This window comes from Pristiophorus japonicus, chromosome 6, assembly GCF_044704955.1.
Source record: "Pristiophorus japonicus isolate sPriJap1 chromosome 6, sPriJap1.hap1, whole genome shotgun sequence".
In the NCBI taxonomy this organism is placed as follows: Eukaryota; Metazoa; Chordata; class Chondrichthyes; family Pristiophoridae; genus Pristiophorus; species Pristiophorus japonicus.
Window position 1 is genome coordinate 193,740,811 of NC_091982.1, and position 19,739 is coordinate 193,760,549.

Below are 19,739 nucleotides of genomic sequence, written 5' to 3' on the forward strand. Positions count from 1 at the left end.
TCTGCCAAATTTTTGCCCACTCACTTAGCCAGTCTATGTCCTTTTACGGATTTTTTGTGTCCTGCTCACATATTGCTTTTCCTCCCATCTTTGTATCGTCAGCAAACTTGGCTATGTTACACCCAATCCCTTCTTCCAAGTCGTTAATATAGATTGTAAATAGTTGGGGTTCCAGCACTGATCCCTGCAGCACCCCACTAGTTATTGATGTGACTGGCTGTAGCCTGGAAAGAGCAGATGGTGAAGTAATTGAAGGCTGTAGTTCTGGTTCTGTTTACTGTTACAGACAATGCATAGCCAACTGAGAGACTGAGTTGCAGGTCTTTGTGTAAGAGATTGCACACGTCTGTGACACCCTCTCTGGACGACGATGACAACAACAACAACTTGTATTATATAGCACCTTTAACATAGTAAAATGTCCCAAGGCATTTCACAGGAGTGTTACAAGAAAACATTTGACAAGCAGACTCCTGATGCACTGCTCCTCACAATACTGGAGGGAGGTGATTCTGGTGCTATAGACTCTAGGGGCAAGAAAAGGATGCCTCCTCCTTTGTGGCCTCCTTCGAGCCCCAGTTACAGATCTCTGAAGTTTCCTGACCTGCTGCTGCTCTTCTTCCTTCAACCAGAGTAAATTGGCTAGGATGATTCAGAATATGATACATACAAAACAATGTAATGAGAAAATATTATTCAGCCCATCATTTTCCCCACCTTCCACAGACCATGAATAATGTATTCGCTCAGCTATTAAGTATAAGAGTGGGGTGCAGGCAGACAAAGAAGAGAGAAATTTAAAAGTAAAGCTTCTGGGCTTTACAAGTGCTTGATTTATGACATGTGAAAAGGTTACGACAACGTTTTCAATTATAAACTTTACCACAACACTGGTGCTGAGGTGCAAATGCAAGATTAAAATGGTATGTTTAAACGGTCAGAATGCCATTAAATTGAGCCAATTACCTGGTATTTCTGAGGTCAGTTGTCAAGAAAAATTAAGTGGGCGTGAACTTTAACATGTAGTACTTCAAAATTAGATGTAATGGGCATCAAACAGAAAATATATTAAGATTAATTGTAAAAAGGGTACTTAAATAATCGTGCGAAGATTTTAACCAGTGAGTAGCATAGCCAGCCACTATGGAACCAAATATAGCCAGGCTCTACACAAATAGTCAAGTGTTGCTCACTGGCCTGTCACCATCAGGTGTGAGTTTGCAGCAGCTGCCAAGGCACCTACTTGCTGATGCAAGAAGCAAGAAAGCAAAAAGAAAGCAAGCAAGAAGCAAACAAGCAAGAAAAAAAAACTTGCATTCATATACAGGTGCAGCGCCGAAAATCCAGAGTTCCGGAATCTGGAATGTTACAGAATCCGGACTCCGAGACGAACCGTGGCAGGGTCATCCAGAATCAGCAAAATGTTTCGGAATCCGGACACCCTGCCAAACCGTTACCGCCCCCAACCGGACCCAGGAAAAAGTCAAAAAATGAAATCCAACTACTGTACAGTAACAAAAATAGCAAGAATAAAAACGCCAATCCTACCTGTTCCAGGCCAAGTCTTCAGAGTCACCGCACCGCTACTCCTGGGTCCGCACCAACTCTGCACAGCACGCAGGTCCCCAGCCAAAATCAAACTCTGCACAGCACACAAGTCCCTTCGGCCAGAACCAACTCTGCAAAGCACGCAAGTCCCTTCGGCCAAAACCAACTCTGCAAAAGCACGCAAGTCCCTTCGGCCAGAACCAACCAAGCTCCGCGTGCAAGTCCTTTTGGCCAGAATCAACCAAGCTCCGGGCACAAGTCCCCGGCTAAAATCAAACTCTGCACAGCACACTGTAGCTCCCCAAAGCAGCAACTGCGTGATCGAATCGCAACGCCCCATGACTCCAAAAGAGCTGACCCAACCAGATTTTGATTTTAAGTTTGCACACCTGTACCTGTAATAAAACATACTACCTGTACCTGTACTGTACATGCACTTTTAGATTCAGCATTAAAAAAACAATTAGCGGCATTAAACATTATAGGGCTACCCCAGCTGACCCACCTACATCCCAGAATCAGACCCCACCCAACCTGACTCAATCGCTGTGGTGTTTTTCCCAATTTAAAGATCTGCACAGGTCAAGATTGTGAATTTGTGTTGTGCCATTGCAAACATGTCAAAAAGGCCAACAGATACCCCAATGGGTTCAGATAAAAGAAAGAAAAAGCATAGTTCACTTTCAATTGCCAAGAAAGTGGAGTTACTCCAGAGATTAGATAGAGGTGCTTCAGTGAGACGACTGAGTGAGGAGTATGGTATTGGACTCTCCACCATCTATATCAGAAAACAGAAAGAACAGTTCATGAAGTTTCATGCGGAAAGTGATGTTCATAAGGAAATTAGTAAGAGAAAAAGTATGCATAGGCCGAGGTGTGATGATGTGGATCGAGCAGTGGTGAAATGGTGGCGACAGATTCCAGCTGGGGTAGCCCTATAATGTTTAATGCCACTAATTTTTTTTTAATGCTGAATCTATAAGTGCATGTACAGTACAGCTACAGGTAGTATGTTTTATTACAGGTACAGGTGTGCAAACTTAAAATCGAAATCTGGTCGGGTCAGCTCGGGTCAGCTCCGTTTGGAGTCATGGGCGTTGCGATTCGATTGCACAGTTGCTGCTTTGGGGAGCTGCAGTGTGCTGTGAAGAGTTTTATTTTGGCTGGGGACTTGCGCACGGAGCTTGGTTCCTTCTGGCCGGGGACTTGCGTGCTTTGTCTGGCCCAATGGTGGTGCAACAAGCTAAAATACTCTATGCACAACTGGGGATTGAAACTCCATGCGAGTACTCTTCTGGTCGGCTAGCCAAATTTAAAAGGCGTCATGGCATCAGGCAACTGAAAGTATGTGGTGAGAAAGCCTCAGCAGATCAATTATATTGATGAGTTCATCAAACTATTGCTGATGAAAACCTTTCACCTGAACAAATGTACAACGCTGACGAGACAGCACTGTTTTGGCGCTACGTACCGTGAAAGACATTAGCAGAAGCAGAAGAAATGCAGCCAGCAGGTGTAAAAGACACTAAAGATATGTTGACCGTTTGCTGCTGCAAATGCGGCTGGGACACATAAGTGTAAGCTTATAGTCATTGGGAGAAGCCAGCATCCAAGATGTTTCAAGAGTTTGAGAGTACTGCCAGTGCATTATTGTGCCAATAAGAAAGCATGGATAAACAAGGTAATCTTTCTGAACTGGTTTGAGAAGCATATTGTCCCTCAGGTGTGTGCTCATTGCACGGACGCTGGCCTTGAGGAAAACTGCAAAATATATTTGCTGCTAGACAATTGCTCAGCACATCCCGATGCTGAGCTTTTGGTAAAGGATAATTTCCATGGAATCTATTTACCTCCAAATGTTACATCACTGATACAGCCAATGGACCAAGGAATTTTGAGATTGATGAAGTGCCTCTACAAAAATGAGTTTATGAGGTGTTTGCTTAATGCTGTGAACACAGGCATGAGAATAAAAGCATTCTCAAAAGCTTTCCCTATCAAGGATGCCCATATGGGCAACTGCGGATGCATGGAACTTGGTAACTGCAGACACCTTGGTCAATGCTTGGCATAACATCTGGCCATCAACTATGTTTGCTGACGATGATGCTGAAGATGCTGCTCTGGACTTGCAAGGCTTTCATGTGTCCAAGGAGAAAGCAATGATTACTTACTTTTAGATTATGCAGGAGGGCTGACTTGCGAAGCTGCGCAGGAATTGAATGAGAACGATGTCGCAGAAGTCATGGACATAGACAATGATGCTCCCATTGTGCATGCAGTGACAGATGAAGAAATCATGCAGAGGGTTTTGCATCCAGAAGAAAAGGATGAAAGCAGTGAGGATGATGTTGATGCTTGTGACCAAGTCGAAAAAGTGCCCATTGACAAAGCAATCAATCTTTGGCAAGAATTAAATAACACCTTAGAGCAACGAAGCTTCAAAAGTGAAGAAGAAATACTGCAGGTCTATAGAATTCAGGAAAAATTAGTGGAAGAAAAGCCCAAATTATTTAAACAAACAATATTAAATATATTTCAAAAGATGTCGCATCAGAAGTCCCAAGACCTACAGTGTGCAACTACACCAGCAATTTCCACATTTGATAATCCTATTGCTGGCCCATCATCAACAGCTGAGTCCTCTACCTCAAGCACAACCTCCAGCCAATTGTAACTGTACCTGTTTATTTTTAATCTGTTTAGCAAATAAAAGCCTTCATTTACTGTTTCATATTTCATAACTTTACTGTTTTACAAATAAAAACCTTTATTATATTTCATGCTTTGAGTACTGTACATTCCTTTTCAAATTTGAAGATGGTAGCAAAAGGTACAGGCCAGGAAGCTCACATTAAGTAAAATAGAAGTCTCTTTTAACCCAGGGGATGTTTCTATGAACTTTGCATTCAAGTACTGCACTGTACAGTCTATAGGTACAGGGCATCAGAGTACCTTCCAAAACACAGGGATACAAAAACAAGAGAGGGAAACACGATGCATTGCGAAGAAGCGAGGACTACAAGGCCTGCGAAGAGAAGAACTACAAAAATGACATCCAAAAACCAGAAATATCGTAACCTGGGCCCAGACATTTCCGGATTCGGGACGCGCTTCTGGCATTCTGAAATCTGGAAATATCCGAACCTAGGCTCGGGCGTTTCCAGACTTCGGACATCAGAAACATGTTCGAAAGTCCAGAAAAACACTAAGTCCGGAAAGGCCTCGGACCCGAGCGTTCCGGATTTTAGGCGCTGGACCAGTAGTGGCTTTCACAATCTCAGGACATCCTAATACTTTTGAAGTGTAGACACTGTTGTAATGTCGGAAACTGAACAATATAAGTGGCCTTCAAAACTTAAAAGGCATCAAAATAATTAAAACCTTCCCATTTTTGAAAAAGACTTGCACAATCCCAAGTGGTGACTCACAATGTCACGTGATGCCTACTTTTGCTCAATCAAAATACAGATGACAACCAGAGGTCTTCCAGCAAGTGACTGATTGGGATTTTGGCCTTCAACCAAAGGTACTTTATTCTAGCTTTGTTGCTTGCTTGATCTCTTGCTTTCCTTATTTATTTGTAAATGATTTATAAAAATATTATCTGGAGATATTCATCGGTGTTGAGGCTACAAATGCTCGACACACACAGAACTGCTGAATGGATGCATTAAATTACAAATGCATTGTGATCAAGTAGTTCATTATGTAATGTTAAAAAAGTGTATCTTTTTACAGGTGACTTTAGGTTAATATTATTTTATATCCATAGGACATTTACGCCAAGCTACTTTAGGTTGAATAAGGATGAAAGGTATGCAGAATACTTGTGTTTACGGAGAAAACGTATGTTTATTTTGACTTGCAGCGACTTAAGTAGTATGAAACACAATGGTGGGAGTAGAGGGATAATTTTCCCAGGTGCTGCTAGTAAGGAGCCTTGCCACCAGTGGTGCATATCGAAAATTCAGGTGTGAACTCAAAAAATTACACATTATATAAAGGCCAGTGATTTCCATTATGCACACACAAAATATATGGCCAAAGATCACATGCACAAAACCTTAATTTGAATTATTCTAGGTATGTATTTAAGTCTTAAAATATTAAGGAAACCTCCTTATTTTACACCTTTTTAATAGATTACAGATAATGATCATAAAAACATATATTTAGAAGTGAGCACAAAAATAAGGCTCAATAGTTTTTAGTAGATTTCAACTGAGAGCCCAAGTCACAATTGACAGTGTTTGTGTTCTACCACAGGTCTTTGTTAGCTGTAATACAGCATTACTGTGGAGATATTCCTCATTCTGATCCTATCTATTCATAGAAGCAATAAATTGCAGCAACTAAAGGAGGCAAGAGCAATCCATCAGTATTGTCACTTTGAGCTGCGTGAAATTCCCATAGCTGTGCAAGTATTCCAAATTTAGCACGTGTCACAACTCTGCTAAAAAAAACTCAGCTTGTTGAGGTACCCTTGGTGGAGTGTAGAAAGGAAACTAGGTGTGTAGGATTGTCTGTAACAGAACCCACCCGATTAATGGAAGCAAAATTCAGCAGGTTCTGTAAGGGGCGTGCGATCCTCCCTAACAGATTTTCCTTTCTGTGTTGATAGTGATACTTAACTCCCAGGTGGTAAAGACAAAAATCTATCCCACTGTATTTTAACACACTAATCTCTGAGCATGTTTAAGATTCACACAACTTAAATGACTGAAATCCAGGTGCTTTTAAGAATATCAATCTCACATTGAATTTCTGCTCAAATCTTTTTGACCATGCAGCAAATGAATCCAATGTTATCCGTAGTGAAATATGTATTGATGTTTCTTAAAATTATATAAAGGAGTTTAAGTTTCTAATAAAAGAGAAGCAGCTCTATAATTCACATTCCTGTAGTATCTGCGACAAAAGAATTAACGGGGCCGATCTTTGACTTCTGCTTGAAGTCAGTGGAGTGGCCTCGCCACCTGCCTAAAGCTGGCATCAGAGGTCCTGAACCAGTCACTTCGGGCCTCATTTAACTGGTGCCAGCGAGCTGAGGACGCAAATTGGGCGCCTCGCTACAGCTTGCCAATTGTCACAGAGCAGGCTATTGGCCATTGGCCAACTCCAATATTGAACCAGCCAGCAGGTCAGTCCTGGGGTGGAAAGAATAAAAAAAGACTTGTATTTATATAGTGCCTATCACGATCACCGGACGTCCCAAAGCGCTTTACAGCCGACGAAGTACCTTTTGACGCGCAGTCACTTTGAAAATGTAGGAAACGCAGCAGACAATTTGCGCATAGCAAGCTCCCATAAACAGCAATGTGATAATGACCGGGTAATCTATTTTAGTAATGTGGGTTGAGGGTTAAATATTGTCCAGCACACTGGGGATAACTTCCGTGCCCTTCTTCAAAATAGTGGCAGCAGATCTTTCACGTGCACCGTCGGTTTAACGAACAACAGCATCTCCGACAGTGCAGCACTGCACTGGAGTTTCAGCCTAGATTTTTGTGCTCAGATCCCTGGAGTGGGACTTGAACCCACAACTTTCAGACTCAGAGGTGAGTGTGCTACCCACTGAGCCACAGCTGACACTCATGTGAAACAATCCCATGGGATGACCTTGCATGCACTGACAGCGGGCCGCAGTTTTCTTGTGGAACCAGGAGAAGCACGCCTGTTCCTCCTGGCGCACAAACTAAAAGTTAAAATTTCCTCAGCTGTTTTTTGAGCAGCTTTCCTTTAAGTAGCACTAGTGAGATCACGCAAAGGCTGGTACATTTGATCCCAAAAATTACAATCGGAGTCTTAGCACTGGCATCGGAACCTGATTTGCAAATTTAAGCAGCCTCCCATTGGAAGCAGGCAAGCTTTGGGTGTCAATAGGTGGCAGAGGTGGCGCTTCCCCATCAAATTTCAACTGCAGGCTGTATGTTTCTCAGTTGAGAAACAGGCGGTCGACAGTTTAAAATTTTCTTATGGTAGCAGGTTGATACCTACTGTTTTTGAACCACTGTATTTGCATGTTAAATGTAATGTTGCCTTTAGAAACAAAGCCGGACGATTATTTTCTTATTTAACTGTGCTTGTGCCTAATTATACTACTTGCCGATAACAGCATAATTAGTAATGTGATACAAAATAATTTATCTTATTTAGTAACTCTAGCTCTTGAGAACCTAATATATAAATATTTTTCAGAACATGGAGAGGTTTTTCAGATAACAAATTCATCCAGTTTTGATTATTTTCATCCCCCACTGCCATTCCGAATCTCCTCTCTTTCTCATTCTAAGTCCACTTCTGGAGTTTCTTAAATAAGATAATAAATAAACGTTGAGCTTTTCCTCAATGTTCCCTTGAGTGAGAGACAAAAGTGCACTTCTCAACTTCATGGACATTGTAGCCCTGTCTGACAGACCAATCATCGGCAGCGACAAATATTATTCACATTTTACCTCAGACAAACAACAAAAGCATTTTTTAATGCACAAAGTCATCGGATGACTTTATCCAGGAATATTCCTTTAAAAAGGTATGTTTTGATTCTTTCAAATAAAATGTAATGCGTTATCAGATCGAAAGAGAAAACCACACACAAATTATTAAATGTGCATTTACTGTGTCCAAAACTACTTCCACTCACCTGATTTGTAAAAGTTCAGCAAAGGCTTCACTACCAGCCAAGACATAACTGATTCCAATTGAAATGCTGCAAAAAAACAAAGGCAAATAAATAAATTGAAAGTAAATATTTTATTCAGTTATCAGATATAAAGTAATTGTGATTTCAAATATTTGATCATTGTATCATAATGCTTCAAGCTTTATAGACCATATTTCAGAATGTTTTACTAGTGCCCATCTCTGAAATATTCATGATTTCTATTTCAGGCGACAGGAGACTGCCACTTGTGACCTGAAGGAATGGTTCCCGACAATTGAGGTAAGAGACGAATAGAGACCAGAGCACCAACACTGAATACTAGATTGACATCTAGTGGGGGGCACTTGCACCTGATGGATGTGGGTCCCCCTCTCATCATAAAGCGTAGGTGAGACTCTTTAGCCTTGGTTGCAACACACCTAGGAGAAGGTACTCAAAAGATGAAAATCTTGAGGAAGGCAACGGAAACCATCTCAGCTACTCATCCCTACTAAGTGGCTCAAGAATCTTGTGTGAAACTTCAGTTAGGAACTGCCCTAGGGCAGAACACAGCAGACAACGCACAGCAGGCATGGAAAAAAACCTACATAATTTGCTGGAATGCCATTGGAGAGGTAGCACACAAGGAATGGGGGGAATTTATCTCCTTTTATGCACATACTTTAATTACAGAAAATGTTTTGGGCACATTTGGGAGGCCTTCAAGGAGCGGATATAGTTTGGGTACAGAACAGACAAATTCCCACGAGGGAGAAAGGACGTGCATCCAAACCTAGAGAACATAAGAAATAGGAGCAGGAGTAGGCCATTTGGTCTCTCGAGCCTGCTCCGCTTTTCAATAAGATCATGTCTGATCTGATCATTGGCTCAGCTCCACTTCCCTGCCCTCTCCCCATAACCCTTTACTTCCTTATTGCTCAAAAATCTATCTCCGCCTTAAATATGTTCAATGACTCAGCCTCCACAGCTCTCTGGGGCAGAGAATTCCACAGATTTACAGCCCTCAGAGAAAAAATTCCTCATCTCAGTTTTAAGTGGGCGGCCCCTTATTCTAAAACTGTGCCTCCTAGTTCTAGATTCCCCTGAGTAGAAACATCCTCTCTGCATCCACCTTGTCAAACCCCGTCATTATCTTGTGTGTCTCAATAAGATCACCTCGCATTCTTCTGAACTCCAAAGAGTACAGGCCCAACCTGCTCAAGCTTTCTTCATAAGTCAACCCCTTCACCTCTGGAATCAAACTAGTGATCCTTCTCTGTACTGCATCCAATGCAGGTATAACCCTCCTTAAATGAGGAGATCACAACTGTACGCAGTACTCAAGGTATGGCCTCAGCAATACCCTGTACAGTTGTAGCAGGACTTCTCTGCTTTTATACTCCATCCCCCTTGCAATAAAGGCCAACATTCCATTTGCCTTCCTGATTATTTGCTGTACCTGCATATTAACTTTTCATGCACAAGGACCCCCAGGACCCTCTGCACTGCAGCATTTTGTAATTTTTCTCCATTTAAATAATAATTTGCTTTTTTATTATTTCTGCCAAAGTGGATAACCTCACACTTTCCCATGTTATACTACATCTGCCAAAATTTTGCCCACTCACGAAGCCTGTCTATATCCCTTTGCAAATTTTTGTGTGTCCTCCTCACAACTTGCTTTCCCACCCATCTATGTATCATAAGAAAACTTGGCTACATTATACTCGGTCCCGTCATCCAAATCATTAATATAGATTGTAATTAGTTGAGGCCCCAGCACCGATCCCTGTGGCACCCCACTAGTTACTGTTTGCTAACCAGAAAATGATCCATTTATCCCAACTCTCTGTTTTCTGTTAGTTAGCCAATCCTCTATCCATGCTAATATATTACCCCCAATCCTGTGAACTTTCTACTTGTGCAGTAACTTTTTATGTGGCACCTTATCAAATGCCTTCTGGAAATCCAAATACACCACATCCACTGATTCCCCCTTATCCACCTTGCTTGTTACATCCTCAAAGAACTCCAGCAAATTTGTCAAACATGATTTCCCTTTCATAAAACCATGCTGACTCTGCTTGACTAAATTATGCTTTTCCAAATGTCCTGCTACTGGTTCCTTAATAATGGACTCCAGCATTTTCCCAATGACAGATGTTAGGCTAACTGTCCTATAGTTTCCTATTTTCTGTTTACCTCCTTTTTTAATAGGGTCGTTACATTTCCGTTTTTTCAATCCGCTGGGACCTCCCCAGAATCCAGGGGATTTTGGTAGATTACAACCAATGCATCCACTATCTCTGCAGCCACTTCTTTTAAGACCCTAGGATGCAAGCCATCAAGTCCAGGGGAATTGTCCGCCTTTAGTCCCAATAGTTTGCCGAGTACTACTTCTTTAGTGACAGTGATTGTTGTAAGTTCCTCCCTCCCGATTGCCCCTTGATTATCCATTATTGGGATGTTTTTAGTGTCTTCTACCATGAAGACAGATACAAAATATTTGTTCAATGTCTCTGCCATTTCCCCATTCCCCATTATTAATTCCCCAGTCTCATCCTCCAAGGGACCAACATTTACTTCAGCTACTCTCTTCCTTTTTATATATGTGTAGAAACTTTTACTATCTGTTTTTATATTTCTTGCTAGTTTATTTTCATAATCTATCTTCCTTCTCTTTATTATTTTTTTTAGTTGTTCTTTGCATGTTTTTAAAAGTTTCCCTATCCTCTGGCCTCCCACTAATCTTGGCCACTTTGTATGCCTTTGTTTTTAATTTGATACCATCCCTTATTTCCTTAGTTAGCCACGGATGGTTATCCCTTCTCTTAAAAGTCTTTCCTTCTCATTGGAATATATTTTTGTTAAGAGTTCTAAAATATCTCCTTAACTGTCCGCACTGGTCATCATCCGTCTTGCACTTTAATCTATTTTCCCAGTCCACTTTAGCCAACTCTGCCTTCATACATTTTTAGTCTCCTTTATTTAAGTTTAGGACACTGGTTTGAGATCCAACTCTCTCACCCTCCAACTGAATTTGAAATTCAACCATGCCATGATCACTAGAGGATCCTTTACTAGAAGATCATTTATTAATCCCGTCTCCTTACACAGTACCAGATCTATGATAGCCTGCTCCCTGGTTGGTTCCACAACGTCCTGTTCAAGGAAACTATCCCGGATACACTCTATGAACTCTTCCTCAAGGCTACCTTGGCCAATTTGATTTCTCTAATCAATATGAAGATTAAAATCGCCCATGATTATTGCCATTCCTTTTTTTACAAGCCTCCAATATTTCTTGATTTATATTCCGTCCAACAGTGTAGCTACTGTTAGGGGGCCTAAAGACTACGCCCAGCAGTGACTTCTTCCCCTTATTATTCCTTATCTCCACCCAAACTGATTCTACATCTTGATCTTCTGAGCCAATAAAGATGTCGAGATGAAAATGAATAGAAAAGGAGGCTTATGACAAATGTAAGGTTGATAATACAGTACAAAACTAAATGAACACAAAGTACAGAGAAGATCTAACAAAGGGAATAGCAGGGGCAAAGAAAGAGTATGACAATAGATTAGCGGCTAACATACAAGGGAACCTAACAGTCTTTCATAAACATATAAATAGTAAAAGTGCAGTTAAAGGAATGGTGGGGCCAAAAAGGAAATGTTCTTGTGGAGGCTGAGGTACTAAATGGGTACTTTGCACCTGTCTTCACTGGAGAAGAGATGCTGCCGATGTAGCAGTAAAGGAGGAGGTAGTAGAAATATTGCATAGGATAAAATAGATAAAGAGGTACTTAAAAGGTTGGCATTACCCAAAGTAGAAAAGTCACCCTGGTCCACAGGGGATGCATCCTAGGTTATTAAAGGAAGACTTGCATTTATATAGCGCCTTTCACGACCTTGGATCGTCCTAAAGTATTTTTGAAGTTTAGTCACTATTGTGATGTAGGAAACATGGCAGCCAATTTGTGCACAACAAGCTCCCCAAAACAGCAATGTGATAATGACTGTTTTAAGTGACGTTGATTGAGGGAAAAATCTTGGCCAGGACACCGGGAATAACTCCCCTGCTCTTCTTTGAAATAGTGCATGGGATCTTTTACATTCAGCTGAGAGCAGACGGAGCCTTGGTTTAACATCTCATCTGAAAGTCATCATCATAGGCAATCCCTCAAAGCGAGGATGACTTTCTTCCACATCAAACAAGAATGAGTTCACAGGTGTTTCAATGAAGGACCTAATATTCCAGATCTCAAACTACATCTTGAAGGGTGGAAGATGCTTGTGCGTGGATTTTTTTAACATGTGGTGGCCGTTGCACACCAGCCACCACACAGGCTTGACAGAGCTAGGTCTTGATCCAGTGGCAAGGATTACCCAAGACGACTGGAGACCAGCTCTGCTGCACGGACCTAGCGTGCACATATATCGCAGTGTGGACTGGCCCATACTGCCCCTGGGCCCTCGCCTCTTCTGGGCCCCAAACTCACGCCTTTCCTGAGCCCCAGTCACTTCCCTCTACAAACTCTTGCCGCTCCTTCTCCCCTCCTGCTGTGCCTGCCCGCACTGCAATCAGTGACCTGGCTTCGCAGCCCTCGCCCTTCTGCAGCAGCACGCGCTGCTCCCTGCAGTGGTATACCGCCGCATGCTGCTCCTCCCAATGGACCCGGCCTGCTAATGGTCTTGCAGGCTGGGACCGCGGCGATTTCTGGGCACCTCCGACAGTGCAGCACTCCCTCAGTACTGTTCTGGAGTGTCAGCCTAGATTTTTGTGGTCTAGTCTCTGGCGTGGGACTTGAACCCACATCCTTCGGACTCAGAAGCGAACATGCTACCAACTGACACTTCTGAGGAAAGTAAGGGTGGAAGGTGTGAAGGCTCTGGCCACTGTCCTCTAACCTTCCTTAGATATGGGGGTGGTGCCAGAGGCCAGGAAGATTGCAAATGTGACACCCCTGTTCAAAAAAGGGGTGAGAGATAAACCTGGCAATGACAGGCAAGACTGCCTTACATTGGTGGTGGGGAATCTTTTAGAGACAATAATCTGGGACAAAATTAATTGTCACTTGGAAAAGTAGGGTTAATTAATGAAAGTCAGCATGGATTTGTTAAAGGCAAATCATATTTGACTAACTTTGAGTTTGTTAGTGAAGTAATGGAGAGGGTTGATGAAGGTTGATGTTATGTATATGGACTTTCAAAAGGCATTTGACAAAGACATGAGAGACTTGTAAGCAAAATTAACACTCATAGAATTAAAGGGACAGTGGCAGCATGGATACAAAATTGGCTACGGGAAGGAAAGCTGAGAGTAGTGATGAACTGTTGTCTTTCAGAAAGAAGGAAACTACACAGCGGTGTTCCCCAGGAGTTGGTATTAGGATCACTACTCTTGATATATATTAATGACCTGAACTTGGATATACAGGGCATAATTTCAAAGTTTGCAGATGACACGAAATTCGGAAATGTAGTAAACAGTCAGGAGGATAGTAACAGACCTAAGGAGGACATAGACACAGAGGTGGGAAATGGGCAAACACAAGGAAGATGATATTTAATGCAGAGAAGTGTGATGGGACACATTTTGATGGGAAGAATAAGGAGGCAATATAAACTAAATCGAGCAATTTTAAAGAGGGTGCAAGAACAGAGAGACATGAGGGTGTACATATACTAATCTTTGAAGATGGGAGAACAAGTTGAGAAGGCTGTTTAAAAACATATGGGATCCTTGGCTTTATTAATAGAGGCATAGAGTACAAAAGCTTTTTAAAACAATGGTTAGGGAACTGGGGTTGTTCTCCTTAGAGCTGAGAAGGTAAAGAGAAGATTTGATAGAGGTGTTCAAGATCATGAACAGTTTTGATAGAGTAAATAAGGAGAAACTGTTTTCACTGGCAGAAAGGTTGGTAACCAGAAAACATAGATTTAAGGTGATAGGCAAAAGAACTAAAGGCGATATGATGACATTTTGAACGCAGTGAGTTGTGATCTGGAATGCATTGCCTGAAAGGGTGGTAGGGGCAGATTCAATTGTAACTTTTAAAATATGTGCCTGAAGAGGAAAAATTTACAGGGATATGGGAAAGAGCCGGGGAGTGGGGCTAATTAGATAGCTCTTTCAAAGTGCCAGCACAGGCAGGATGGGTCAAATAGATTCCTTCTGCGCAGTATTATTCTATGATTCTATTTTGTCAAATAGCTTGTATTGCAACACAGAAACATTGAAAAATTCGCTCAAAATGAATATTGCCAATAAAAACTACATACAAGCTGCATTGTAATAGTTTTGCACAAGAAAAGATGTGGATGGTCACAAGGGTACCTATCTAGGTGATATTCCAACATCTAACATCTGGATGTCTTGCATAAGCTTTAAGGAGCAAGCTGTGCATAACCCTGGGAGTACAAATCGGACTGGAGGGAGACCTGCAAACCTCAAGCAGCTATCACAGATCCAGATGATGACTGTACCATGTTGCCTATTCACCCTCTCTGGTGCAACTCATAGGGCTCAATTTTCCCCAGTGATTTGCGCCGTTTCTTTTTGAGCAGGCTGCTCTTTTTGGCCTAAGTTGAAAAACGACAGTTTTCCCAATCAGTTTGCACCAGCGGAACTCAGTTAGTTACGATTTTTTTTTCAGCCAAAAGGGGCATAACCAGCCACCTACGCCAATTCTGGTTATTTAGTGAAGTTTGGCAAGCTGAGAGTTACTTCAGATCTGCTTAGGCCAGTGTATGTGGCCTCTCCAGAAAAACCTTCCGGAGAGTTAAGGAAATCGGCCCAGGTGTGCAAAATAGCAAATGCCCGGACACACTAAAAGAATTGAGAAATACATAGCAGCAACTTGCCTCCAACTCCGCCTGAAGGGCCTGCCGGTCTGGTCCCATTCTCGGTCCCCAGACTGGCAAGCCCTTCGGGCTGGTTTGGAGGTAAGTCGCTGCTATGTGTTTTTCAATTCTTTTAATGTGTTGGGAGTTGGCTGTATGCTTCACTTTGCAGCCTCAGCTCACATTGTGTCTCTGGTTATAATTGCAGCCCGATCTTATTGGCGCAGATCAAGGCTCCACCCCCAAAACTAAAGGTCGGGTTACGCCACGCCAAAATGAAGAAATCCAACGGGGAAACTTAGAATTTTTTTTTCGCCGTACAAAGGCCCCCAAGAAATCGGGCATAACTCTTCAAGTACGCCAAAAGAATACGTTGGGGAAAATTGAGCCCTTAAAGTTTTTGGTGCCTTTTGGCACAAGAGGCATTATTTTATCCCATGGATCTGCTCTCATTAATATATAAAATTCACAGGTAGGTTAGCATTTGCTGATTGCAACATTTCAATTATTCCAATGATCTTTTCATTGCCTTAACTTTGTCAATTGTAATTAAACTTGGTCATATTAGTACTGGTGTTTTATTCCTTTTTATTACTTAGTTAATTTGATTGGTGCTAATTCCCTAAATACTACCACTGGACTGGAATATACAAAGTATATTAAGTACTCTTAATGCTGAGATTATCATATTCTGCTTGGCAGCATGTGGGAAGTGAAGTAAATCGGGAGGACAAAAAAACACAACACCTGCCAGCCAACTATGGTGTGACATTGATATGCAATCCTAAAGTAATTGACACTTCAGTCCATATTAATTTCCCAGCTTGTAGGAGGCACTGTGTAGCCCCTGCAGCAAAGCAAAGATAAAAAATAAACTAACAGTAATAAAGTGAAATGAACATAATATTTGACAGTGACATTAATAGTTTCCAAATATTTTAAAAGGTGTAAAAGAATTACACGTCTTGTACAGAATGCTAGTCTTGTGTGCAGAATCAGTATGTTTTGTGCAGAATTAGTATGCTACTGCTGTTATATAAAATTCAGCATATCCGCTGAAGAAAGCCGCAAATATGATAGTTGCACCCCAGGGGAGACTCTCAGAAATAACAAATATATATACTAAAGACTGTGGCATCTGTCTGCTGCAGAAGATCCACACTTAATGAACTGAATATTGATTGTTTTGGTGGAGTGGATTCTTGTTTGAATCTGCCTTTAAGAGTTTTTAACGATTTTTCCATTTATAGACCTAACCCCAACAAAAGTAATCAACAGATATTACCAGTAAAATGGATCATTTTCACATGAGCTCTCTATAACAATCTCAGTTCGAGAAGATAGAATGGCAGCAGTCTGGTAGCTTAAAAAAATGCTTGCAAGGTTAGGACTCGATGAGTTTGGCAGGAAGTGCCGACAAAGATTTTATTGCAGATAGGACTTCTATGTTTTCATTAAGCTTTTCTCTACATTAACAAATCAGCTGCAGTGTATGTCAGTAAAGCCCAGCAGGGAAACGCTGCAGTGATATTTTGAATGTTGACAGGGACGTCATAAAATTTTATTGCAAGTTTTCGTCATTCTCAGCAGGAAAACGTGCAGATGCAGCAAGCAGGCTGGGAAACGGATATATTGAGAGAAATTTGTCCCCGTCGCGCCTGTTTTTTGGGTGTGACAGGCACGCTATGGGGACCAATTTCGAGGAAATCTCCCACACACGAAATAGGAGCAGGAGTAGGCCATGCGGCCTCTTGAGCCTGCTCCGCCATTCAATAAGCTGATCTTCCACCTCAACTCCACTTTCCTGCACTATCCCCATATCCCTTGATTCCCTTAATATCCAAAAATCTATCGCTCTCTGTCTTGAATATACTCAAAGACTGAGCCTCCACAGCCCTCTGGGATAGAGGATTCCCAAGATTCACCACACATTGAGTGAAAAAATTTCTCCTCATCTCAGTCCGAAATGGCCGACCCCTTATTCTGAGACTGTGACTCCTAGTTATGGACGCAAGCCCTATAAGAATATTGTGTGCTTCAATTGGATCACCTCTCATTCTTCTAAACTCTAGCGAATGTGGGCTGGATTTTCGGCTTTTGAGATTTCGGGGCGTTAATGGCAGCCTTGATACCGCCTGGAAAAAGTTTGCGCCCTCTTCTGCAAAATTCAGCAAAAAATGAAGTTCCATGATCAGGGGCGCAAGGTGTTACACAAGGAAGTTTATGCGTCCCAGCCGAAAATCGTGGCGTTGAATAAGTCAAAATAATGTGCAGGTCAAGGGTGCGCAGATGCCCTGATTTTTGTTGATTACGCTTGTAAATAGTTTCTTTGATTTAATGCATTTCATTGTTGTTCAGTGCCCTCCAACATAATGTTATCTATGGTATGGTTTTCTTTTGGTGGGGGAGTTTTTGTTATTTTGTTGCAGTAAAATGTCTGTCTAATCCTTTGCCATTGGTGTCTTGTGCATCATTCCAATGTTCACCGGAGATGTGCCTTTATGGGGACACACAGCGTGTCCAGTATTAGTTCCATCCCTCACTTTCCTCCATTTAGGAGAACCGGTAAACCCGTGGGTGGTAAGCCTTCCAACCCAGAGGTCTCCGGCCTCCTTTCATCCATGGGCCAGCATGGCCAAGCGCCCTTTTTCTATCTTAACACCTAGCAATAGCATGGGGCATGATACGCTGGTGAACTAGTAATGCTGCCATTATATTCTCTCACTGAAGTTGTAAGGACACTGTAATAGCAGATAAAACTGCCACTTTCAAGTCAGAGCTCCACGCAGCGTGCTGTGCGCAACTGTTGCAGTCAATGTGACCTGTTATGTAGGAGCCTCCTTCCTCCATTTAAACGGTGGAAGGTGCCTGTGCATGAATTCTTTTAATGTTGGGTGCGTTGCACATCAGCCACCACACGGGCTTGATGGAGCAAGGTCTTGGTCCAGTGGCAAGGGGATCCAAGATGACTGGAGACTAGGCTCCGCCGCATGTGCCAATACATACACACAGACTCAAACATACTCCTACTGTCTCCCTTCCTTCCTCCTTCCCACGTGGAATTCATAGTACATAACGTGAGCCTCACGACCTCACAGCCTTGCTATTGGCCCGTGCTGCACCTTCCCTTGGTCTAGTCCATGCTGCTCCACCTCTGGGCTCCGACTTCTCTGTTCCTCCTTGCCTCGTCCGTCCTTGCCGGTCCCAACCTCCGGACCACGCCGATCCCGACCTCCGCGCCGATCCCGACCTCCGCGCCGCGCCGATCCTGACCTCCGCTCCTCGCAATTTCCGACCTCCGCTCCTCGCCACTTCCGACCTCCGCTCCTCGCCACTTCCGACCTCCGTGTTGTTGATTCTGCTACTGCGGTGGCTAGCTTTTTTTGATTTTCCCACAGCTCCAGCCTTGCGCTCCAAACTGCCCCTCTGACTGTCCCATGAAGTCGGGCTTTTTTTGATTTGCCCACAACTCTTTGGAGTTTGGAGCGCGAGGCTGGAGCTATGGGCAAATCAAAAAAAGCCCGACTTCACTTCTCACGGTGCAGGGCACCACTGACTACACCCACGTAGCTTTGCGGGTACCGCATAACAATCCTGAGGTATTCTGTAACCGCGAAGGCTGAATGTGCAATTGTGTGCGACCACACACGCAGAATCCTCACCGTCAATGCCCACTATCCTGGCAGCAGCCACGATACTTTCATCCTGCCCCAGACCGGTGTGCCAGATCTCTTCCAGCTACCACATCAAGCTCGCAGCTGGCTACTCGGAGACAAGGACTATCCGCACTCCACCTGGCTCATGACTCCCCTCTGCAACCCCAACACTCCTGCCCCGTTCTCATACAATGAGAGCCATGCCACCACCAGAAACATCATTGAGCAGACCATCGGAGTGTTCAAGCAACGGTTCTGCTTCCTTGACCACTCAGGAGGAGTCCTCCAGTACTAGCCTGAGTGGGTGTCCCGATTCGCCATCTTCTGCTGCACGCTGTACAACTTGGTTATCACGAGGGCACAGCCAATGCCACCAGTTATAGCAGCACCAACTGAGGAGAAGGACGACGAGGGGGAGGAGAAGCAGGAGGAAGAGGAAGAGGAGGAGGAGGACGACAAGGAGGAGCAGGCACAGCAACACTAGCGACTGAGAAAGCCAACTCAATCAGCACTCAGCAAGGACGGTTCGCGACCGTCTCATCAGACTTCGGTTCTAGTGCATTCCATCCCACTTCATGGTTCCTCTGGACATTCACATCACCACATCAATTTTCCCTTCCATACCAAAGCCCCAAAATTTAAATGAGACACAACAGCAAAAATGAAACATTCCAATTAAAATTTATATAACAATTAACTGTATCATAATGAATTTAAGAATCACCCATGTGCATTTCCTTATATCTCCTCTTCATTTTAACTATTCTAGTGCTCCTCTGCAGTGTGTCCCCTGTGGCTGCAGCATGGCTGGTAGAAGGCTGCTGTGTATCAGGGCTAGAGACTATAGATTGTCCTGCAGGTCGTCCTCAAACAGTTACATTTGCTACCTTCCAATCTGCGGGAACCGTTCTAGAATTTACAGAATTTTGGAAGATGACAACCAATGCATCCACTATCTCTATAGCCACCTCTTTCAAAACCCTTGGAGGTAGGCCATCAGGTCCAGGGAATTTATCGGCTTTCAGTCCTATTAATTTCTCCAG

General features: G+C 42.9%; 1 protein-coding gene across 1 annotated transcript in view; it reads right to left on the reverse strand.

The window, feature by feature from the left end:
- Positions 1 to 19,739, reverse strand: part of LOC139265339 (uncharacterized) — a 514,006-nt gene that overhangs the window by 335,682 nt on the left and 158,585 nt on the right. Inside the window, exon 7 of the mRNA XM_070882307.1 lies at positions 8,195 to 8,260. Coding sequence (XP_070738408.1) covers positions 8,195 to 8,260 — 66 coding nt within the window. The remainder of the gene's footprint in view (positions 1 to 8,194; positions 8,261 to 19,739) is intronic.